The following is a 16,639-nucleotide window of genomic DNA, read 5'->3' on the forward strand; positions in this document are numbered from 1 at the left end:
AGGAAACATCAGTAGTCCACTCATTCATTGGAGCGAGCAGAGTGAAGGTTGCACAGAGTAAAGGTAAGCGATTACCTTTGTAAAGATTTTTGCAGGCTTTTTAACTGTAATTCTGCTTTAAAAGTTAGACAGGACGTGGGCCTCGGGGCTTTGTGGGAAGGGATTTTTTTTTACCGTGCAAAGTATAAAAGGAGGATTGCTGTAGACAGCGGGCAGCGTCGGGAGCGGGCAGCAGAGTGAGCTGTAAGGGCTTTGGATCACAGGACTTGGGAGAAACGGGCAAGGTAAGTCTAAATTCTTAACTGTGTTTAGAAATCACTGGGAGACTGTGATGGAGGGACATGTGATGTGCTGTTTCTGTATGATGTGGGAGCTGGTGGACCCCAAGGTCTTTCCCAGTGACCATGTCTGCAGTAAGTGCTGGTTGCTTGAAGAGCTCCAGCTCAAAGTGGACGAGCTGAACTCTGAGCTTCAGACACTGAGGCTCATCAGGGAGAGGGAGTGTAACCTGGATAATGGGGTAGAAGAGAGACTCACACCCCCTAGACTGGCTAACTCTGAGGGTCAGGAACAAGAGGGTGCTGCTGAGGGGAGGAAGGGAGAGAGGAAGGGGGGGGAAGTGGGGAGGAAGGGGGGGAGTGGGGAGGGAGGAGGGGGGAGTGGGGAGGAAGGGTGAGAGGAAGGAGGGGGGACTCGGGAAGAAGAGTGAGAGGAAGGAGGGGGGAGTGGAGAGGAAGGAGGGGCGAGTGGGGAGGAAGGGTGAGAGGAAGGAGGGGGAGTGGGGAGGAAGGGTGAGGGGAAGGAGGGGGAAGTGGGGAGGAAGGGTGAGGGGAAGGAGGGGGAAGTGGGGAGGAAGGGTGAGAGGAAGGACGGGTGTGTGGGGAGGAAGGAGGGGGGTACCCAAAGGCCTCGACCTCTCAAACTGCACAACAGGTTTGAGGTTCTTGCTCCCAGTGTGGACAAGAACGAGGGCTGTCAGGTTGACGAGCAAACTGCCCAAGGTACAGTGGTGCAGACACAGGACAAAGAGGAACAAGTAAAGAGGAATGCCTGGAAATCCACGCAATCCATCCAAGTCCGATAATTGTGACTCCAATTTCAGATTTAATCTGTTAAGGATTCAGAAACGTGCACCACAACAACTGAATCTATCCCCTCCAGCTCCATTTTTCCCAGCAACAACAGAGAAGATGTCCTGAACCGGGGCGCCAGTCAGGCAACACAGCCTTGGGGACTCTCCATACTGGCCACAGAGGAAAGTGTCTATTCCTCCTCTCGAACTATCCCCATTTACAACAACATTTCCCTTTCCTCCTCCCTCTTGAATGGCTCCCTGAACCACCGTGCTATGGTTAAGTTGCCCATCCTCCTTGCAGCCCTCATCCACGTCCGCAAAAGTCATACATCTGTTTCTTTCATCATTTGAAGGACATGGGTGTCCCTGGCTGGCCAGCATTTATTGCATGTCCCTAGTTGCCATTTGAGGGCATTGAGAGTCAACACCATTGATGTGGCTCTGGTGTCACATGTAGGCCAGACCAGGTAAGGTCGGCAGCTCTCATTCATTAAAAGGACATTAGTGAACCAAACAGTTTTCTGGATTAATAGTCAAGTGACAATACCATTCGTTCATCATCTACACTGAGACAAGCCCAAGGGCTGAGGATCCTTCAACACTACCTCCTGGGTTCGTCACCAAGACTTGCTTGGAGTCACACTCTCCTGTCCCTGATCACTCACCAAATGTGATGTAGTTATTCTTTGGGATGTGAGCGCCTCCTGAAACACAGTGTCTCGCTAACTCTCCGCTCCCTAGTGTGCCACAGCGTTCAAAGCTCAGACTCCACCTCATCAAATCTGAATTGGTCTTCCTCGAGCAACCAACATTTCCTACAGATGTATACACAAGCAAACACAAATGGGACCGCAAGCTCCCACATCATGCAAGTACAACACATTACCTGGACCTGCCTCTGTATTTTATCTACTTTTTATATGTTTGTAATCTTGTTGTAATTTTCTACTTTAAGCTATGTTCTCAATAAACTTCACAGAAAGTATCCCACCAGCAAAAATCTAAATCTGCTTGAATCTGTAAGGATGGGAAAAGGGCATTTCTTTCATTCATTTTTGGGAAACAGAGTTCTCAGGATAGCCAGCATTTATTGCCCATCCCGAGTTGATGTTGGAGAGCGGTTGGGAGTTAAACACATTGCTGTGACTGTGGAGCCACATGTAGGCCAGACCAGGCAAGGACGGCAGATTTCCTTCCCTAAATGATATGAGTGAACCAGATGAGTTTTTTCAACAATCAATAATTTTATTGTCATCAGCAGATTTTTAATTCCAGATATTTTTTATTGAGTATGAATTTCACCAGCTACCATGTTGACATTTGAGCCCAGGTTCCCAATGCATTAAAAATATCGAGATCTTTCCTGATGCTATGACATCAGCAAGGAGCTGCTCAGAAAATTCCCTCAGCGTTCCTTCCAAGGACTGACTCACCAATCAGCTGCTTCCATTGGTCCCACAACATTTTCTGAACATTTAATGTCTGGCCGACACCTGCTCACACTGGACCTGATGGGAAGGCAGTAAGCGACACAAGACAGAGCAATACATCTCCAGCCACTTCCCTAAACTCCCACACTTACCCCAACACTCAGAGTTTCACTCTTTGTAGCTTGCACTCTGTGGGCAGATTTAACAGGCCCAGTTCGGAAGTTTATATTTGTGCTTGAACCTGTTTGAAGCCATTGAACCCCTTCCCATCTAGATCTGAGTAACCGCCGAGGGCTGACTACCTTGGAAACCTTTTCTGATGTTTCGATTCTCCATTCGGTTCCTCCTGCTCAGAACTCCCACTCACTTGACGAATGGACAGCCTGTTCCAAAAGCTTGTGGTGTTTGCTACAAATAAACTTGTTGGACTTTAAGCTGGCGTTGTGAGACTTATTTCTTCTTTGATTAACTCATCCAGTTACGGGACCCACTTTGAATTTGCATCTCCCATTAGCAGGAACGTTGACTCGATGAACGGCCTGGCACTTTCCACGTACAGCCGCGTCTGTGGCCGTCCTGGCTATTTGCAAGTGCAAAGAGTAGCGACTGGTTATAGTTCCCCTTGTTGATATCACCAATACTGACCCACCTCTGCAAATATCTGTATCCATACCTGGCCACCAGACATGGCAACTGAGAGGATTTTAAGTTTGTCACTCCTGGGTGGCCGTGGTAAGTTTCAGCCAGGATGGGATAGTGAACCTGGCTCAGGACGACACTCTTGAAATCCATGGCAGTGTGCCACCTTCCGCAGTTAGCTGCTCTCTGCCACTACAATATGTGTACAATTCAGTCTGGAACGGCCGTTTGGACACCCGCATCAGCACTCGCTGCTTCCAATTATTGGGGACTGGGGAATTTTGCATCCACAGCCGAATATAATTGGCAGCTATTCAGAGAATTTGAAAAAATGGGTCACGGTTACCATCTCTTCCATCGGGGGTACAACTGTCTGTTAATCGTAGTCAACTCAAGGCATCTGCCTGAATGTTTCGGCCTCCTGGAGGGTGTTCCAACTGATACTAGTTGGCAGACACTCATAAAACCCACAGCTGGATTTGGGCCAATGTTATGGGCTGCACCATCACGCAGGTACTTCTGGAATTTCCTTGTCCAAACTATCACCGTAGATAAGGCGTCACAGTGGTTAGCACGGCTGCCTCACAACACCAGAGACCTGGGTTCAATTCCTGGCTTGGGTCATTGTCTTTGCGGAGTCTGCACATTCTCGCTGTGTCAGCATGGGTTTCCTCTGGTTGCTGCAGTTTCCTCCCACAGTCTGGGAGACTTGCTTGTTTAGGTGCATTGCCCATGCTTAGTTCTCCCTCAGTTTACCCAAAAAAGCATCAGAGTGTGATGACTAGACAATGTTTACAGTAATTTAATTGCAGTGTTAGTGTAAACCTACATTTGACACTTTATAAATGTTAAACTCCTTCTGAGTGTGAGCTGTTGAATATCGCTGGGAATCCTCAGCTAGCTGTTAATTTAAGTGCAGGTCAATAAGTTCACAATTGGAAACAAGAATCCTACTGCCAGCTTTGAATTGTCGTCCTCAACCTTTGGGATTGGGTATTTATCCAGCTGTGAGAAACAGTTTACAGCTTATTTAAAATTTCCCACTCAAAGTCTTGTTTATTCATTCTTGAGACTTGGGTGTTCTGGCCAGCCAGCATTTATTGCCCATCCCCAGTTGCCCTTGCTGAGAGGGCAATTAAGTGTCCTGATCATGTAAGGGCGACAGATTTCCTTCCCTGGGACATTGGTGAACCAGGTGTTTTTTTTCCCCAAAAATCGAAAATGATTTTCAGGTCACCAGCAGATTCTGAACTCCAGATATAATTATTTTAATCCCACCATCAGCTGTGATGAGATTGGAACCCGTGTGCCCAAAACATTAGCTGAGTTTCTGTATTTATAGTCTAGTGAGAAAACCATCAGTCCATCATACCCACATCCTGAGTATACAGACCCTGATTTCCAGTAACCTCGATACACCATTCGTCTGCAGACCTCCCGGATTGGATAGCATTAACTGGCTCAGTCAGGGAATTCATATTCCAATATGTCCAACTGATGGTTATCATAAAAGTCATTAAATAAATCTCTCTGTCGCTTTCTATCTTCCTGTGCATCTCTCTGTCTCTGTCTCTCTCTATATGTTGTTCTGTGCCTCTTATTGTCTCTCTGCTTCTCCCTCTTTCTCTCCCTCTATACCCTCTTCTTCTGTCTCTCTTGATCCCTTTTAATCTCACTCTCCTTGTCCCGCTCTGTCTCCATGTCCCTCTCCCTCTCTGTCTCTGTCCCACTTTTCTTATCTCTCTCTCTCTATGCCTTGCTCTGCCTTTTGCTCTTGTTGTGTCCATTGTATGTGTTCAGTCTCATTCTTTTCCATTAGTTCCCGTGCTCTCTCTCTGTCTGTTTCTCTCTTCCTCTGACTATTTATCTCTGCCCTCCTTTCTGTCTCCCGTTCCCTCTTAGTTGCTCTTTTAAAGGAAGAAAGAACAAAGAACAAAATCAGCCCGGGAAACAGGCCCTTCGGCCCAACGAGCCCGCGCCGCCATCTCAACACCACCAGTCCACCTCTCTACCCATGACCCCTATCTAATGTTTTATGGCCATCCAGATTGAGGGAAACTGATTTAGGGACAGTTTATTCCTGCCAATCAGCCTAACAGCACATCTATGGGGTGTGGGAGGAAGCCAGAGCACCCCGAGCAAACCCACGCAAGCACGGGGAGAATGCGCAAACTCCCACAGACACTGGCCGAAATCCATGTGTCTGCACAGCAATCAGCGATAGTCACTGAGCTGTCGTCTTGCCCAGTATCTTGTCCAGTTGAGGCACACACTAACGACACGAAGCACGAGGCCAATCTCGAACAACCAAGAGCAGCCCCAGTACGACCCATCGCGTGTATGCCCCTCGTTGGACACGAGGTGGACCGACTTAAAATCTGTGAATGAAAGAGAAAAAAAACGTTATTATCATACTATACCCATTTACATTGCCAGGGACGCCCCAGTGCTAATGACCCTTATTTAAAAAGTTCTCCTATATCCACCCATCTCCAACTCAGTCATGTGCCTGTCTAAGTTACTCTTAGAGGACTCTAGCGTGTTTGCCTCCACCACCTTACTTGTCAGAGCATTCCAAACCCCCACTAACCTCTGTGTGAATAACCTCCCTCTAATATCTGTGTTGTACCGCTCCCCCCTCACCTTAAGTCCATGGCCCTTTGTCCTACGTGTCTCTATTATAGGAAATAGCTTACATCTGTTTACTCTATCTATACCCTTCATAATCTTATATACCTCTATTAGATCCCCCCTCAGTCAGCGTCTTTCAAGGGAAAAGAGCCCCAATTTCTTCAATCTTTCCTCATACCCCAGTCCTTCCATACCAGGCAACATCCTGGTAAACCTCCTCTGCACTCTCTCCAGACTCTCCACGTCCTTTCGGTAGTAAGACAACCAGAACTGTACGCAGTACTCCAAATGTGGCCGAAGCAATGTTCTGTACAACTGCAACATTAGACTCCAACTCTTATATTCCATAACCCTTCCTATAAAGGCTAACATACCATAGGCTTTCTTCACCACACTCTCCACTTGCACTGCCACCTTCAAAGACTTGTGCACTTGCACCCCCAGGCCTCGCTGTGACTCTATACTCCTTACGGGCTTACCCCTTATCATATAACTCCCCGCTACATTATTCTGGCCAAAATGCATCACCTCACATTTATCCGGATTAAACTCCATTTGCCACGTATCTGCCCAATCAACCAGCCTATCGATATCCCGCTGTATTGCCAGACACTGCTCCTCACTGCCCGCCAATCCAGCCATCTTGGTGTCATCAGCAAATCTGCTGATCACACCACCTACTCCCTCTTCCAAATCATTTATGTACACTACAAAGAGAAGAGGTCCCAGTACCGAGACCTGCGGCACACCACTAGTGACAGACCTCCAGCTAGAAAAAGACCCCTCCACAATTACTCTCTGACTCCTCTTTGCAAGCCAGTTCTCTACCCATCTAGATACCTGACCACATATCCCATGAGCTTTAATCTTCTGTATCAACCTACCATGTGGGACTTTGTCAAACGCCTTACTGAAATCCATATAGACAACATCAACGGCTCGTCCTTCGTCAACCGTTTTTGTCACCTCCTCAAAGAATTCTACCAGATTCATAAGGCAAGACTTCCCCTTGACAAAGCCATGCTGCGTATCCTTAATCAGATCGCAACGCTCCAAGTGCGCATACATCCTATCCCTAAGAATCCTCTCCATCAACTTACCTACCACTGGCGTTAAGCTCACCGGCCTATAGTTACCCGGGCTATCCCTCCTACCCTTTTTAAACAACGGTACCACGTTCGCTATCCTCCAGTACTCTGGGACCTCACCAAAGAAGAGACAAAGATTTGCGTCAGAGGCCCAGCAATCTCATCCCTCGCCTCTCTAAGCAGCCTAGGATAAATGCAATCAGGCCCCAGAGATTTATCAGTTTTAATGCCCTCTAAAAGCCCTAACACTTCTTCCCTCGTAATCAATAGATCTTTCAATCGGTCTACCGCTCCCTCAATGACCGTACTAGACATCAAGCCCCTCTCCTTCGTGAATACTGACGCAAAGTATTCATTCAGGATCTCCCCCATTCCCTCTGCCTCTCAGCACAATTCCCCACATTTGTCCCTGAGAGGACCGATTTTACCCCTAACCACCCTTTTGTTCTTAAGAGTAAAACGCCTTTGGATTCTCCTTAACCCTACCTGCCAAAGCCATCTCATGCCCCCTCTTTGCTCTCCTAACTCCCCATTTGAGATCCCTCCTACTCTCTCTGTATTCCTCCAACGTTCTCTCCGTTCCCAGCTGCTTAGACCTGACATACGCCTCTCGTTTCTTCCTAACCAGGTCTTCTATATCTCTAGTAATCCATGGTTCCCTAATCCTACCTTTCCCATCCTTTCTCCTAACTGGCACATGCCTCTCCTGCACCTTTTGCAGTTTTCCCTTGAAAGACTCCCACATGCCTAACGTGGTCTTGCCTTCCTACAGCCTATCCCAGTCTGTATCCCTAAGCTCCTGCCTAATCCGGTTGTATCTAGCCTTCCCCCAATTTAGCACCCTCCCCTTAGGACAGCTCTCATCTTTTTCCATTCGTATCCTAAAGTAGATGGAGTTGTGGCCACTTTTAGCCACATGTTCACCTACCGCAACCTCAACCACCTGACCCGGCTCATTTCCCAGAACTAAATCCAGTATCGCCCCCTCTCTAGTCGGGCTATCTACATACTGTTGCAAGGATCCTTCCAATACACATCTTACAAATTCCTCCCCATCAGACCCCCCCCAGCTCTCGGCACCTTCCAATCCACCCCAGGGAGATTAAAATCTCCCACTACAACAACCCTATTCTTCCTACACTTATCCAAAATGTCCCTACATATACCCTCTTCCACTGCCCGTGGGATATCGGGTGGCCTATAGTACACTCCTAGCATAGTAATGGCCCCCTTCCTGTTCCTCAACTCCACCCACAAAGACTCAATTTCCAACCCCTCCATGTTATCCTCCCTCTGCACCGCTGTGATCCATTCCCTAAGAGTGCCACTCCCCCTCCTCTTTTCAACCCCCCCCTATCACGCCTAAAACACTTATACCCTGCAATATTTATCTGCCAGTCATGCCCCTCCTTTAACCACGTCTCTGTCACTGCCACCACATCTAAATTCCTCGCAAACATCAAGGCTCTAAGTTCATCCGACTTTCCCGTTACACTCCTCTCATTAAAACAGGTGCACCAAAGACCCTCAGTCACTCTCGGATCCTCCTTCCCCTGGGGGATTTCCCTATCAACTAGACTTACCCTGACATCCAACTCACTCCCAGAGCCTGACCTGTCTCCGTCCTCCCCACCCCCCCTCCATACTAGTTTAAACCCTGCCGAAACACTCCAGCCAACCTCCCAGCTAAAATATGCGTCCCCTTCCCATTTAAGTGTTCCCTAACCCTCTTATACAAGTGCCCTTCTTTTGCAAAGACTTCCCAATGGTCAATAAAACTAAAACCCTCTGTCCTGCACCAATCCCTCAGCCACACATTCAGCTGCAGGATCTCATTATTCTTATCCCTGCTATTGCTGGGCACTGGCAGGAGCCCAGAGATCGCCACCCTGGAGGCCCTACACTTCAGCCTGGCCCCCAACTCCCTGAACTGCGTATGTATTTCCCCCCTACTCTTCCTTCCTATGTCCCTCTCTCCTACATGTATAATTACATCCGCCTGGGTCCCTTTGCCCTTCAAGACTTCCTCTACCCTCTCCGACACATCCTGTACCCCAGCTCCAGGGAGGCAGACCGCCATCCTGGAGTCTCGCTTTTGACCACAGAACCACCTATCAATTCCTCTAACCCTCCTGTCCCCCACCACTATCTCACATCCAGCCCCCTTCCTTCCCTCTGAGGCATTTTCCCCTTCCCCTCGTGCCCTTTCCACCTCAGTTGGTGCCTTACCCCTGCTACCTTGAGAGACTACCCCTGGCGTAGCCTTTGGAACATTACTCCTCTTCTTTTTCCCCTTCCTAACTGTAACCCACCCATCCCCCCCTCCTTGACTCTGAGATCCCCTCTTGAATCTGGTTCCTATTCATTCATGCCTCATTCTCCCTCACTAAAAATAAATCCTCCAGCCTCAGCTCCAGTTGCCTAACCCGGGCCCTCAAACGCTGCAACTCCAGACATTTGGTGCAGATGTGGACTCGCCGGAGATGCTGCGTCTCCAGGAACTCCCACATCTTGCACCTTACACAGCTGACACGTCTCCCCATGGTCCCTGCCATTTATTTGACTACCCTCAGACCTGTGGACACACTTTGAAAAACTTGACCAGTAACTCACCTTGCCTAACCCTGTCTCGCCTAAGCCCTGTGAGCCAAAGCCCTTGCAGTACTCGCTCAGCACCCACCTCACTCTGATGCCCACTCCCAACGCTGCCCGCTATCTACTGTGGCCTTGTTTTTATACTCCCTCACTCCCTTCCCAACAGCCCTTGTGCCTCGGACCCTCTGTGGAAAGCACAAAGGGAAAAAAACCCACAACCCAGCAATGTAATTTAAAAATAAACACAGAACACTCGCAGTTTACACTCCCCAGGCACCAGCACACTGCTCCAGAGAACGAATTTCCTTCCATATTACATCTTCCCATGTATGTCCTGTCCCCTTTTCTCATTCCCTGTCCATCAGCCTTGCCATTTCCCCCTCTATCCCTACTTCTTTCACTCTGAGAGAATCTCTCTCTCTCTGTCCTTTATCTCTGTTTGTCTCTCTCCGTCTGTCTGTTTCTTTCCCTCTATCTGTTCAAAACTATTTCAAATGCTGTCTCTCTTCATGGCTTTGTGCCCTTTCCTCTCTCTATCTATCTTTGTCTCTCTATCACTCTCACTTTTGCTTTCACTGCCGCCCCTCTCTCTCTCTATCTGTTACTCTTTCTGTCTTTGTGAGGCTGTTTGCTGTTTGGAGTTTGAATGTCCAATAGGAAGAGTCAGGGATCTTGTAGTTGCATTTACTTCTGAGGCTGTAATGAGATGAATAATTGCAGTAAAGGGATATTTGAGCAGAATTATTAGCTGCTGTCTGAAGAGAGTCTGTGTCACAGCGTAAATGACAGTGTTTGTACAACAACTCAAGAGTTGCAGCATGAAACCCAATTCCAGAACAAAACTTTCTAACCATACCGACTTATAGCCCAAATACTCCATCCGGCTCCATATTGAATAAACCATTAACATTGACCATAACAGCATGAAATTGGCTGAGATAACAAACAGTAAAATGATGGATTTCCTTCGACTCTCCATCTCTGGGTCTCTGGGATTCTCACCACTGTTGTGACACCGGAGTCTCCTGCGGGCTCTGCTGCTCACTAAAATGTGTCTGACAGTGAAAGCATTCAGCAGCAGAATCAGGACGAATGGGACACACGGTGTTAAAATGAATTGGAGGAACTCAATTATTCCCCAGACCGGAGATTTCACAACATCCCATGAGACCTCACAAAACCAGGGATTGTTCACCAGCCGATATCTATTTAAAAACATAAAATACCAGAAAATGTTCTTTAAACAGCTCAGCACCGTCACTGTTCCCAGAACCACAGCCGCCGATTTCTCAGTGCAATATTTACTTTTCAGCTTGGGGCAGCAAATGGCCACAAATCGATCAAAGGTGAAAGTGACGGTGAACCAGACAGAACAGTCAGTGGCTGCGTAAAGCAGGACGGCGTGGATGTTACACACAGGAACCAACACCAGGAAATAAAACTGTTCCCAATAAACTATGGGAATGTGTCTCAATGTAAGGTCAAGGATAACGACCAGCAGATCCCCCACCGACATGGCCACCAGGTAACTAGTAACACATTTGGACAGACCACAATTTCTGTTTGTCAGTGTCACAATTGTGATTATGTTCACTGTTAGGAAGGAAGATTAAGATTAAAATTAGACATCATTCAGGGGAAGATGTGACCATTTAGACTGAGGATAGGTGAAAATAAAAACAATGTCCACACATACAAAATAACTTTTTTTAAAAATCCAGCTCATCTTTTGGAGTGTAAGGGGAAAGAGGAGCATCCAGAAGAAACCCACACAGACATGGGGAGAAGCTCCAAACTCCACACAATGAATGACCCAAACCAGGGATTGAACCCAGGTCCCGGATGCTGTGAGTCAGCAGTGCTAACCACAGTGTCACCATGCTGCACCATGGTGACAACACAATGGTATACATTTGGGAGGGAGTTTTCAGAGGAGTTCACAACACTGATCCTCACTCAGCTACATGTAAATAGCCCTTCTACCTTGTGGGGGATTTGGAGGGTAAGAAGGCTGAGGGAGTAAACCCTGACAGAAATCCCTGTAGATGGTAAAACAGTCAGACAGCTTACTGACAACCCCTGCAGCAGAACTGGTACCAAACAGTGCTGGTTCACCCTTGCCTCTGACTCATGCTAACAGTTGACGGAGGGAGATCCCGATGCCTTGACAGCACAGAATCTCTATTATATTTACGCTGGGCTGTACCCTGGAGAGGAGACCACAGCATTGTTGCCAAATTAGTACAACACAGGAAGAAATGGTAATTTCACACCCGGTTGGCACAGGACACAACTGCCAGGGTTTGCTTTCAAGTGTTTGAGAAAACTTCAGTGCTCAGTGAATAGTGACCGTCCATAATTCCCAGTGGGTTTGCTGCTGCCCCACTGTGGTCTACTGGACCAGTGAAGGTCAGTGAGTCCTCTCTTGGCAGGAAGGTTGACAATCTGCGCACCTGGTAAGAAAAACTCAACAAAGGCCATTACCAAAGAAAAACCAAGCAGCCTGCCATAATGACAATCATCCAGTGAGAATGATATCCAATAATATGAAAGACATCAAAAGGTTAGTCATGGCATGAATCAATTCCAGCCTCCCAGATTGCCTTGATCCACTACAGTTCATCTCCCTCCTCAACAGGTCCACACACACCATCTCCCTGGCCCAACAGTCAACCCTGTAACACAGACTCATGTTTATCGAATGCAGCTCAACGTTCAACACCATTATTCCCACTAAACTCACGTCCAAATCCATGGCCTGGAACTTGGCTTCAGCTTCTGCAGTTGGATCCTGAACTTCTAACCCACAAACAGCAATAAATAAGGAGGCAACAACACCTCTTCCACAATCATCCTCAACAGCGGTGCCCCGCAATACTGTGTCCTCAGCCCCTTACGGTATTCCTTACACGCCGATGACTGTGTGGCCAAGATCCACTCCAACGCAATTTACACGTTTTCTGATGACCCCAATGTAGTGGGTCGGATCCCAAACAATGATGAGACTGAACAGGGAAGAGTTGGAGAACCTGGTGAACTGTTGCGACCACAATCATCTTTTCCTCAATGTCAACAAAGCAAATCGACTTCAGGAGGTATCATGGAGTACATGCCCCTATCTACATCAATGGGTTGAAGTTGAAATGGTCTAGAGCTTCAGGTTTTAGGGTTCAGATCACCAGTAACTTTTTGTGCCCTTCCATGATGACACTATAGTTAAGAAAGCCAATGAACGCCTCTATTTTCTCAGAGGTCTAAGGACATTTGGCAGGTCAGCTACGACTCTCACCCACTTTTACAGATGCATCATAGATAATATTGTAGCTTGGTGTGGCTCATGCTCTGTCCCAGACTGCAACAAACTTCAAACTTGGTGAATGCAGACCAGTCTATCACTCAAATCAATCTCCCACTCATCAACTCTGTCTAAACTTCTCGTTGCCTCGCAAAATCAGCCAGCATAATTAGGGAATAATGCACCATTGATATATACTCATCCCACTAGTTCCATTAGAGATTAAAAAAAGCATGCCAACCAACTCATAGAAAAACTACAGTGCAGAAGGGGGCCATTGATCCATCGACAATCCCAGCCAGATCCTATCCCCGAAGTCCCACATGTGTACCCTGCTAATCCCCCTAACATACGTATCACGGGACGATAATTGGTGATTTAGCATGGCCAATCAACCAAATGTTGGACTATGGGTGGAAGTCGGAGCATCCGGAGGAAACTGACACAGAGAATTCCACACAGACATTGATCCAAGCTAGGAATTGAACTCATGTCCTTGGAGACATGAAACAGGAGTGCTAACCATGGTGCCACCATGCTGATGACTCAACAACAGCTTCTTCTTGCTGCCAGCAGGCGTTTGAATGGACCTATATGGCATTAAGTTGATCTTTTCATCCACCCGAGCTATAACTGCATTACATTCTGCACTCTCTTATTCTCTATCCTCTGTCTGTAGAACACTCAACAAACAATCCTTTTCACTGTATACTAATATATATGACAACAATAAGACAAATCAATTCAAATCAAACCAAACCAAATCAGTCTTTCACATCTCAAGCTGGAACATCAGCACGATGTGTCCTGGCCTTACCAATGAACTTACGCAGATTGATGACGTGCACAGGATTGCTGTGATCGAGATAAATTTACAAGGGTCAATGTGACACTGGGGAGCTGCGAGAAACTGGACCTCCTCAATGTGAAGAATGCTTTCCAGAGAAACACAACACATTCTTGTAACAGGAGAAATCCCAACAGGCAATGTGTGAGAATGGAGCTGGTTTCAAAGTAAACAAAAAATCATCACTCGTGATGATGGAATCCCGGGATCCCTGATGCTGTGAGGCAGCTGTGCTAAACATTGTGCTCTACTGCCATCCTACAAGGTGTCCTGGAGACATCCAAGATCACGCCCAAGACGGCATCATCACTATGTCCATGACTGGAAATCATGATGATTGGAAATCAATCTGAGGGATAGAATTAATCTCCACTTTGAGAGGTAAGGATTGATGAATAATAGTCAGCATGGCTTTGTCAAGTAGAGATCATGTCTACAATTTGCTTGAATATATTTAGGAGGTGACTGCAGAAGTAGATGAGGGAAGTGCAGTCGATGTCGTCTGAATGGACTTCAGAGAAGAGTTCCCTCATGGGAGACTGAACCAGAAAGTAAAAGCCGATTGGATCGAGGGGAATTTGGTAAATTACATTCAAAATCGGCTGAGTGGCAGGAGGCAGAGGGTGATGGTTGAATGTTGCTTTTGTGACTGCAAGCCTGTGTCCAGTGGGATTACACATGGATCGATGCTGGATCCCTTGCTGTTTGTATTGTACATTGGTGGTCGAGACATGAATGCGTGAGGTATGAGCAGAACTTTCACAGGCCCCGACCACAATCCCACCCGGCCCGATCCCCATAAAAATCTTCATTTAGACAGATAGATTGGGGCGGCACAGTAGCACAGTGGTTAGCATTGCTGCTTCACAGCTCCAGGGTCCTGGGTTCGATTCCCGGCTCGGGTCACTGTCTGTATGCAGTTTGCACATTCTCTTAGTGTCTGCGTGGGTTTCCTCCCACAGTCCAAAGGTGTGCAGGTTAGGTTGATTGGCCATGGTAAATTGACCGTACAACCATAGGTTAGAGGATTAGTGGGTAAAATATGGAGGGATATGGGGGTAGGGCCTGGGTGGGATTGTGGTCGGTGCAGACTTGATGGGCCGAATGGCTTCTTTGTGTACTGTAGGGTTTCTATGATTTCTATGACTTGCAGCTGTGTTCCCAACCATGTACCAAACGTACGGGGTTGCAAATACACAATTCAGATACACAAGTGAGATCTTGCTGTAAACAATAAAAATGGATTCTGCAGCCTGCTGACTGGGTGGGTGATAAGCAGTGAACTGCTATATGTTATATGTCGAGGGTAAAATGGATTCTGTCTCAATCTTTTACTCATGAAGGAATAGTGTTTGATGTCACATATCTATGAAAAGTCCCAGCACACAGAAGACATCCCAGCCCATGGGCCCTGAGACAATTGTCAGTGGCTGAAAGAAATAATAACTGGACACAGAGATTCAACAGAAACAAGAGCAGCAAACCGAGTACAGTAAATGACAGGGAAATCAACACAGTTAAACAGCCTTTCTAGCAAGAGAAACTGGACACAGGGGAGGGGACTTTACAGCCTCACTCTCCCCAAAGCTGCAAAATCCCTCCCGTGTTTAACAGACCCTCCCATGCTCCGCCCCTCGCCTGCTCCGAATCCCTGGCAGTCAGGCCGGTAAAATTCCAGCCAGGGACTTACCCGGAACACCAACAATAGCCAGGAGGGGATAGTAAAAGCATTGAATCACGTGCAGTAGATATCGAATCCGACCAAATAGTGTTATCCGTAAGCCATCTTCAGTAAGCCAAGAAATCCAGTATGATAAACTCCTGTCCTTGGTTGGAACATCAAAATCCATTGTTCCCAGATTCTGATCCATTGTTGTAACATTCCAATTGATTGTTCCCAGATTCTGATCCATTGCTGTAACATTCCAATTGATTGTTCCCAGATTCAGATGCATCGCTGGGAGATTCCAATCCACTGCTCCCAGATTCTGATCTCTCCTCTCCCTCCCTCTCTCTTCACAGCCGCTGATCTCTGTTAGTTTGGAGTTGTCGCTCCCGCTGTCTCAATGAGACAACACATTGAACAGAATCCCTTATTAATAGAAGAGGGAAAACCCTCCAGGCAGACTAATCGGATCCATGGAGACTCACATCAATTACAGTCACGAAACAAACAGCTTCACTTCACCCCATTCAATCCAAAACTTTTTATACCCAATGTAGAATATTTACAACCTAGATGGGGTGTTGATGGTCAGGGAAATTTGGAAATAATGGAGGGTCAAACCATAACTCTTTCAATATTCATTCGATATAACAGAGTCCCTCTGCTCGGCTTCATTTCGAGAGAGATAGAATACAACAGCAGGGGTGTACTGCTGAGGTTTTGTAAATCTTTGTTCAGACCACATTCCGAATATTGTCAGCAGTTTTGGTTCGGGGGGGGTTTTAGTTAAGTTGGGTAGCACGGTAGGTGCAAGGTTGGAGGGCCGAAGGGCCTGTTCCTACGCTGTAATTTTCTTTCTTGGTCCTTTTCGGCCCCATATCTAAGGAAGGATGTGCTGGCCTTGGAGAGGGTCCAGAGGAGGTTCACAAGAATGGCCTGGTGAATAAAAGATTGACGCATGAGGAGTGTCTGAGGACTTTGGGTCTGTACTTGATGGAGTTTGAAAGGACGAGGAGGGGGATATCAATGAAACTTACAGAATAACGAAAGGCCTGGATAGAGTGGATGTGGGGAAGATGTTTCCAATAGTAGGAGAGACTCGGGCCCGAGGGCACAACCTCAGAGGAAACATCAATCGTCCACTCATTCGTTGGAGCGAGCAGAGTGAAGGTTGCACAGAGTAAAGGTAAGCGATTACCTTTGTAAAGATTTTTGCGGGCTTTTTAACTGTAATTCTGTTTTAAAAGTTAGACAGGAAGTGGGCCTCGGGGCTTTGTGGGAAGGGATTTTTTTACCGCACAAAGTATAAAAGGAGGATTGCCGTAGACAGCGGGCAGCGTCGGGAGTGGGCAGCAGAGTGAGCTGAAAGGGCT

At 47.2% G+C, this 16,639-nt stretch overlaps 1 protein-coding gene across 1 annotated transcript; it reads right to left on the reverse strand.

Annotated features, from left to right (window-relative positions):
• Positions 1-1,829: 1,829 nt before the first annotated feature.
• Positions 1,830-15,450, reverse strand: LOC145337508 (putative G-protein coupled receptor 139). Its single transcript, XM_080182298.1, has 5 exons — positions 15,291-15,450; positions 10,147-11,051; positions 3,974-4,045; positions 3,179-3,336; positions 1,830-1,890 (listed from the first exon to the last, which is right to left on the reverse strand). The coding sequence occupies exons 1-5, from the start codon at positions 15,448-15,450 to the stop codon at positions 1,830-1,832; spliced, it is 1,356 nt and encodes a 451-aa protein (XP_080038424.1).
• Between the last annotated feature and the right edge of the window lie 1,189 nt (positions 15,451-16,639).

The sequence above is a fragment of the Carcharhinus amblyrhynchos genome, unplaced genomic scaffold, assembly GCF_965287045.1.
Source record: "Carcharhinus amblyrhynchos unplaced genomic scaffold, sCarAmb.v2.hapA scaffold_51, whole genome shotgun sequence".
Taxonomy (NCBI): domain Eukaryota; kingdom Metazoa; phylum Chordata; class Chondrichthyes; order Carcharhiniformes; family Carcharhinidae; genus Carcharhinus; species Carcharhinus amblyrhynchos.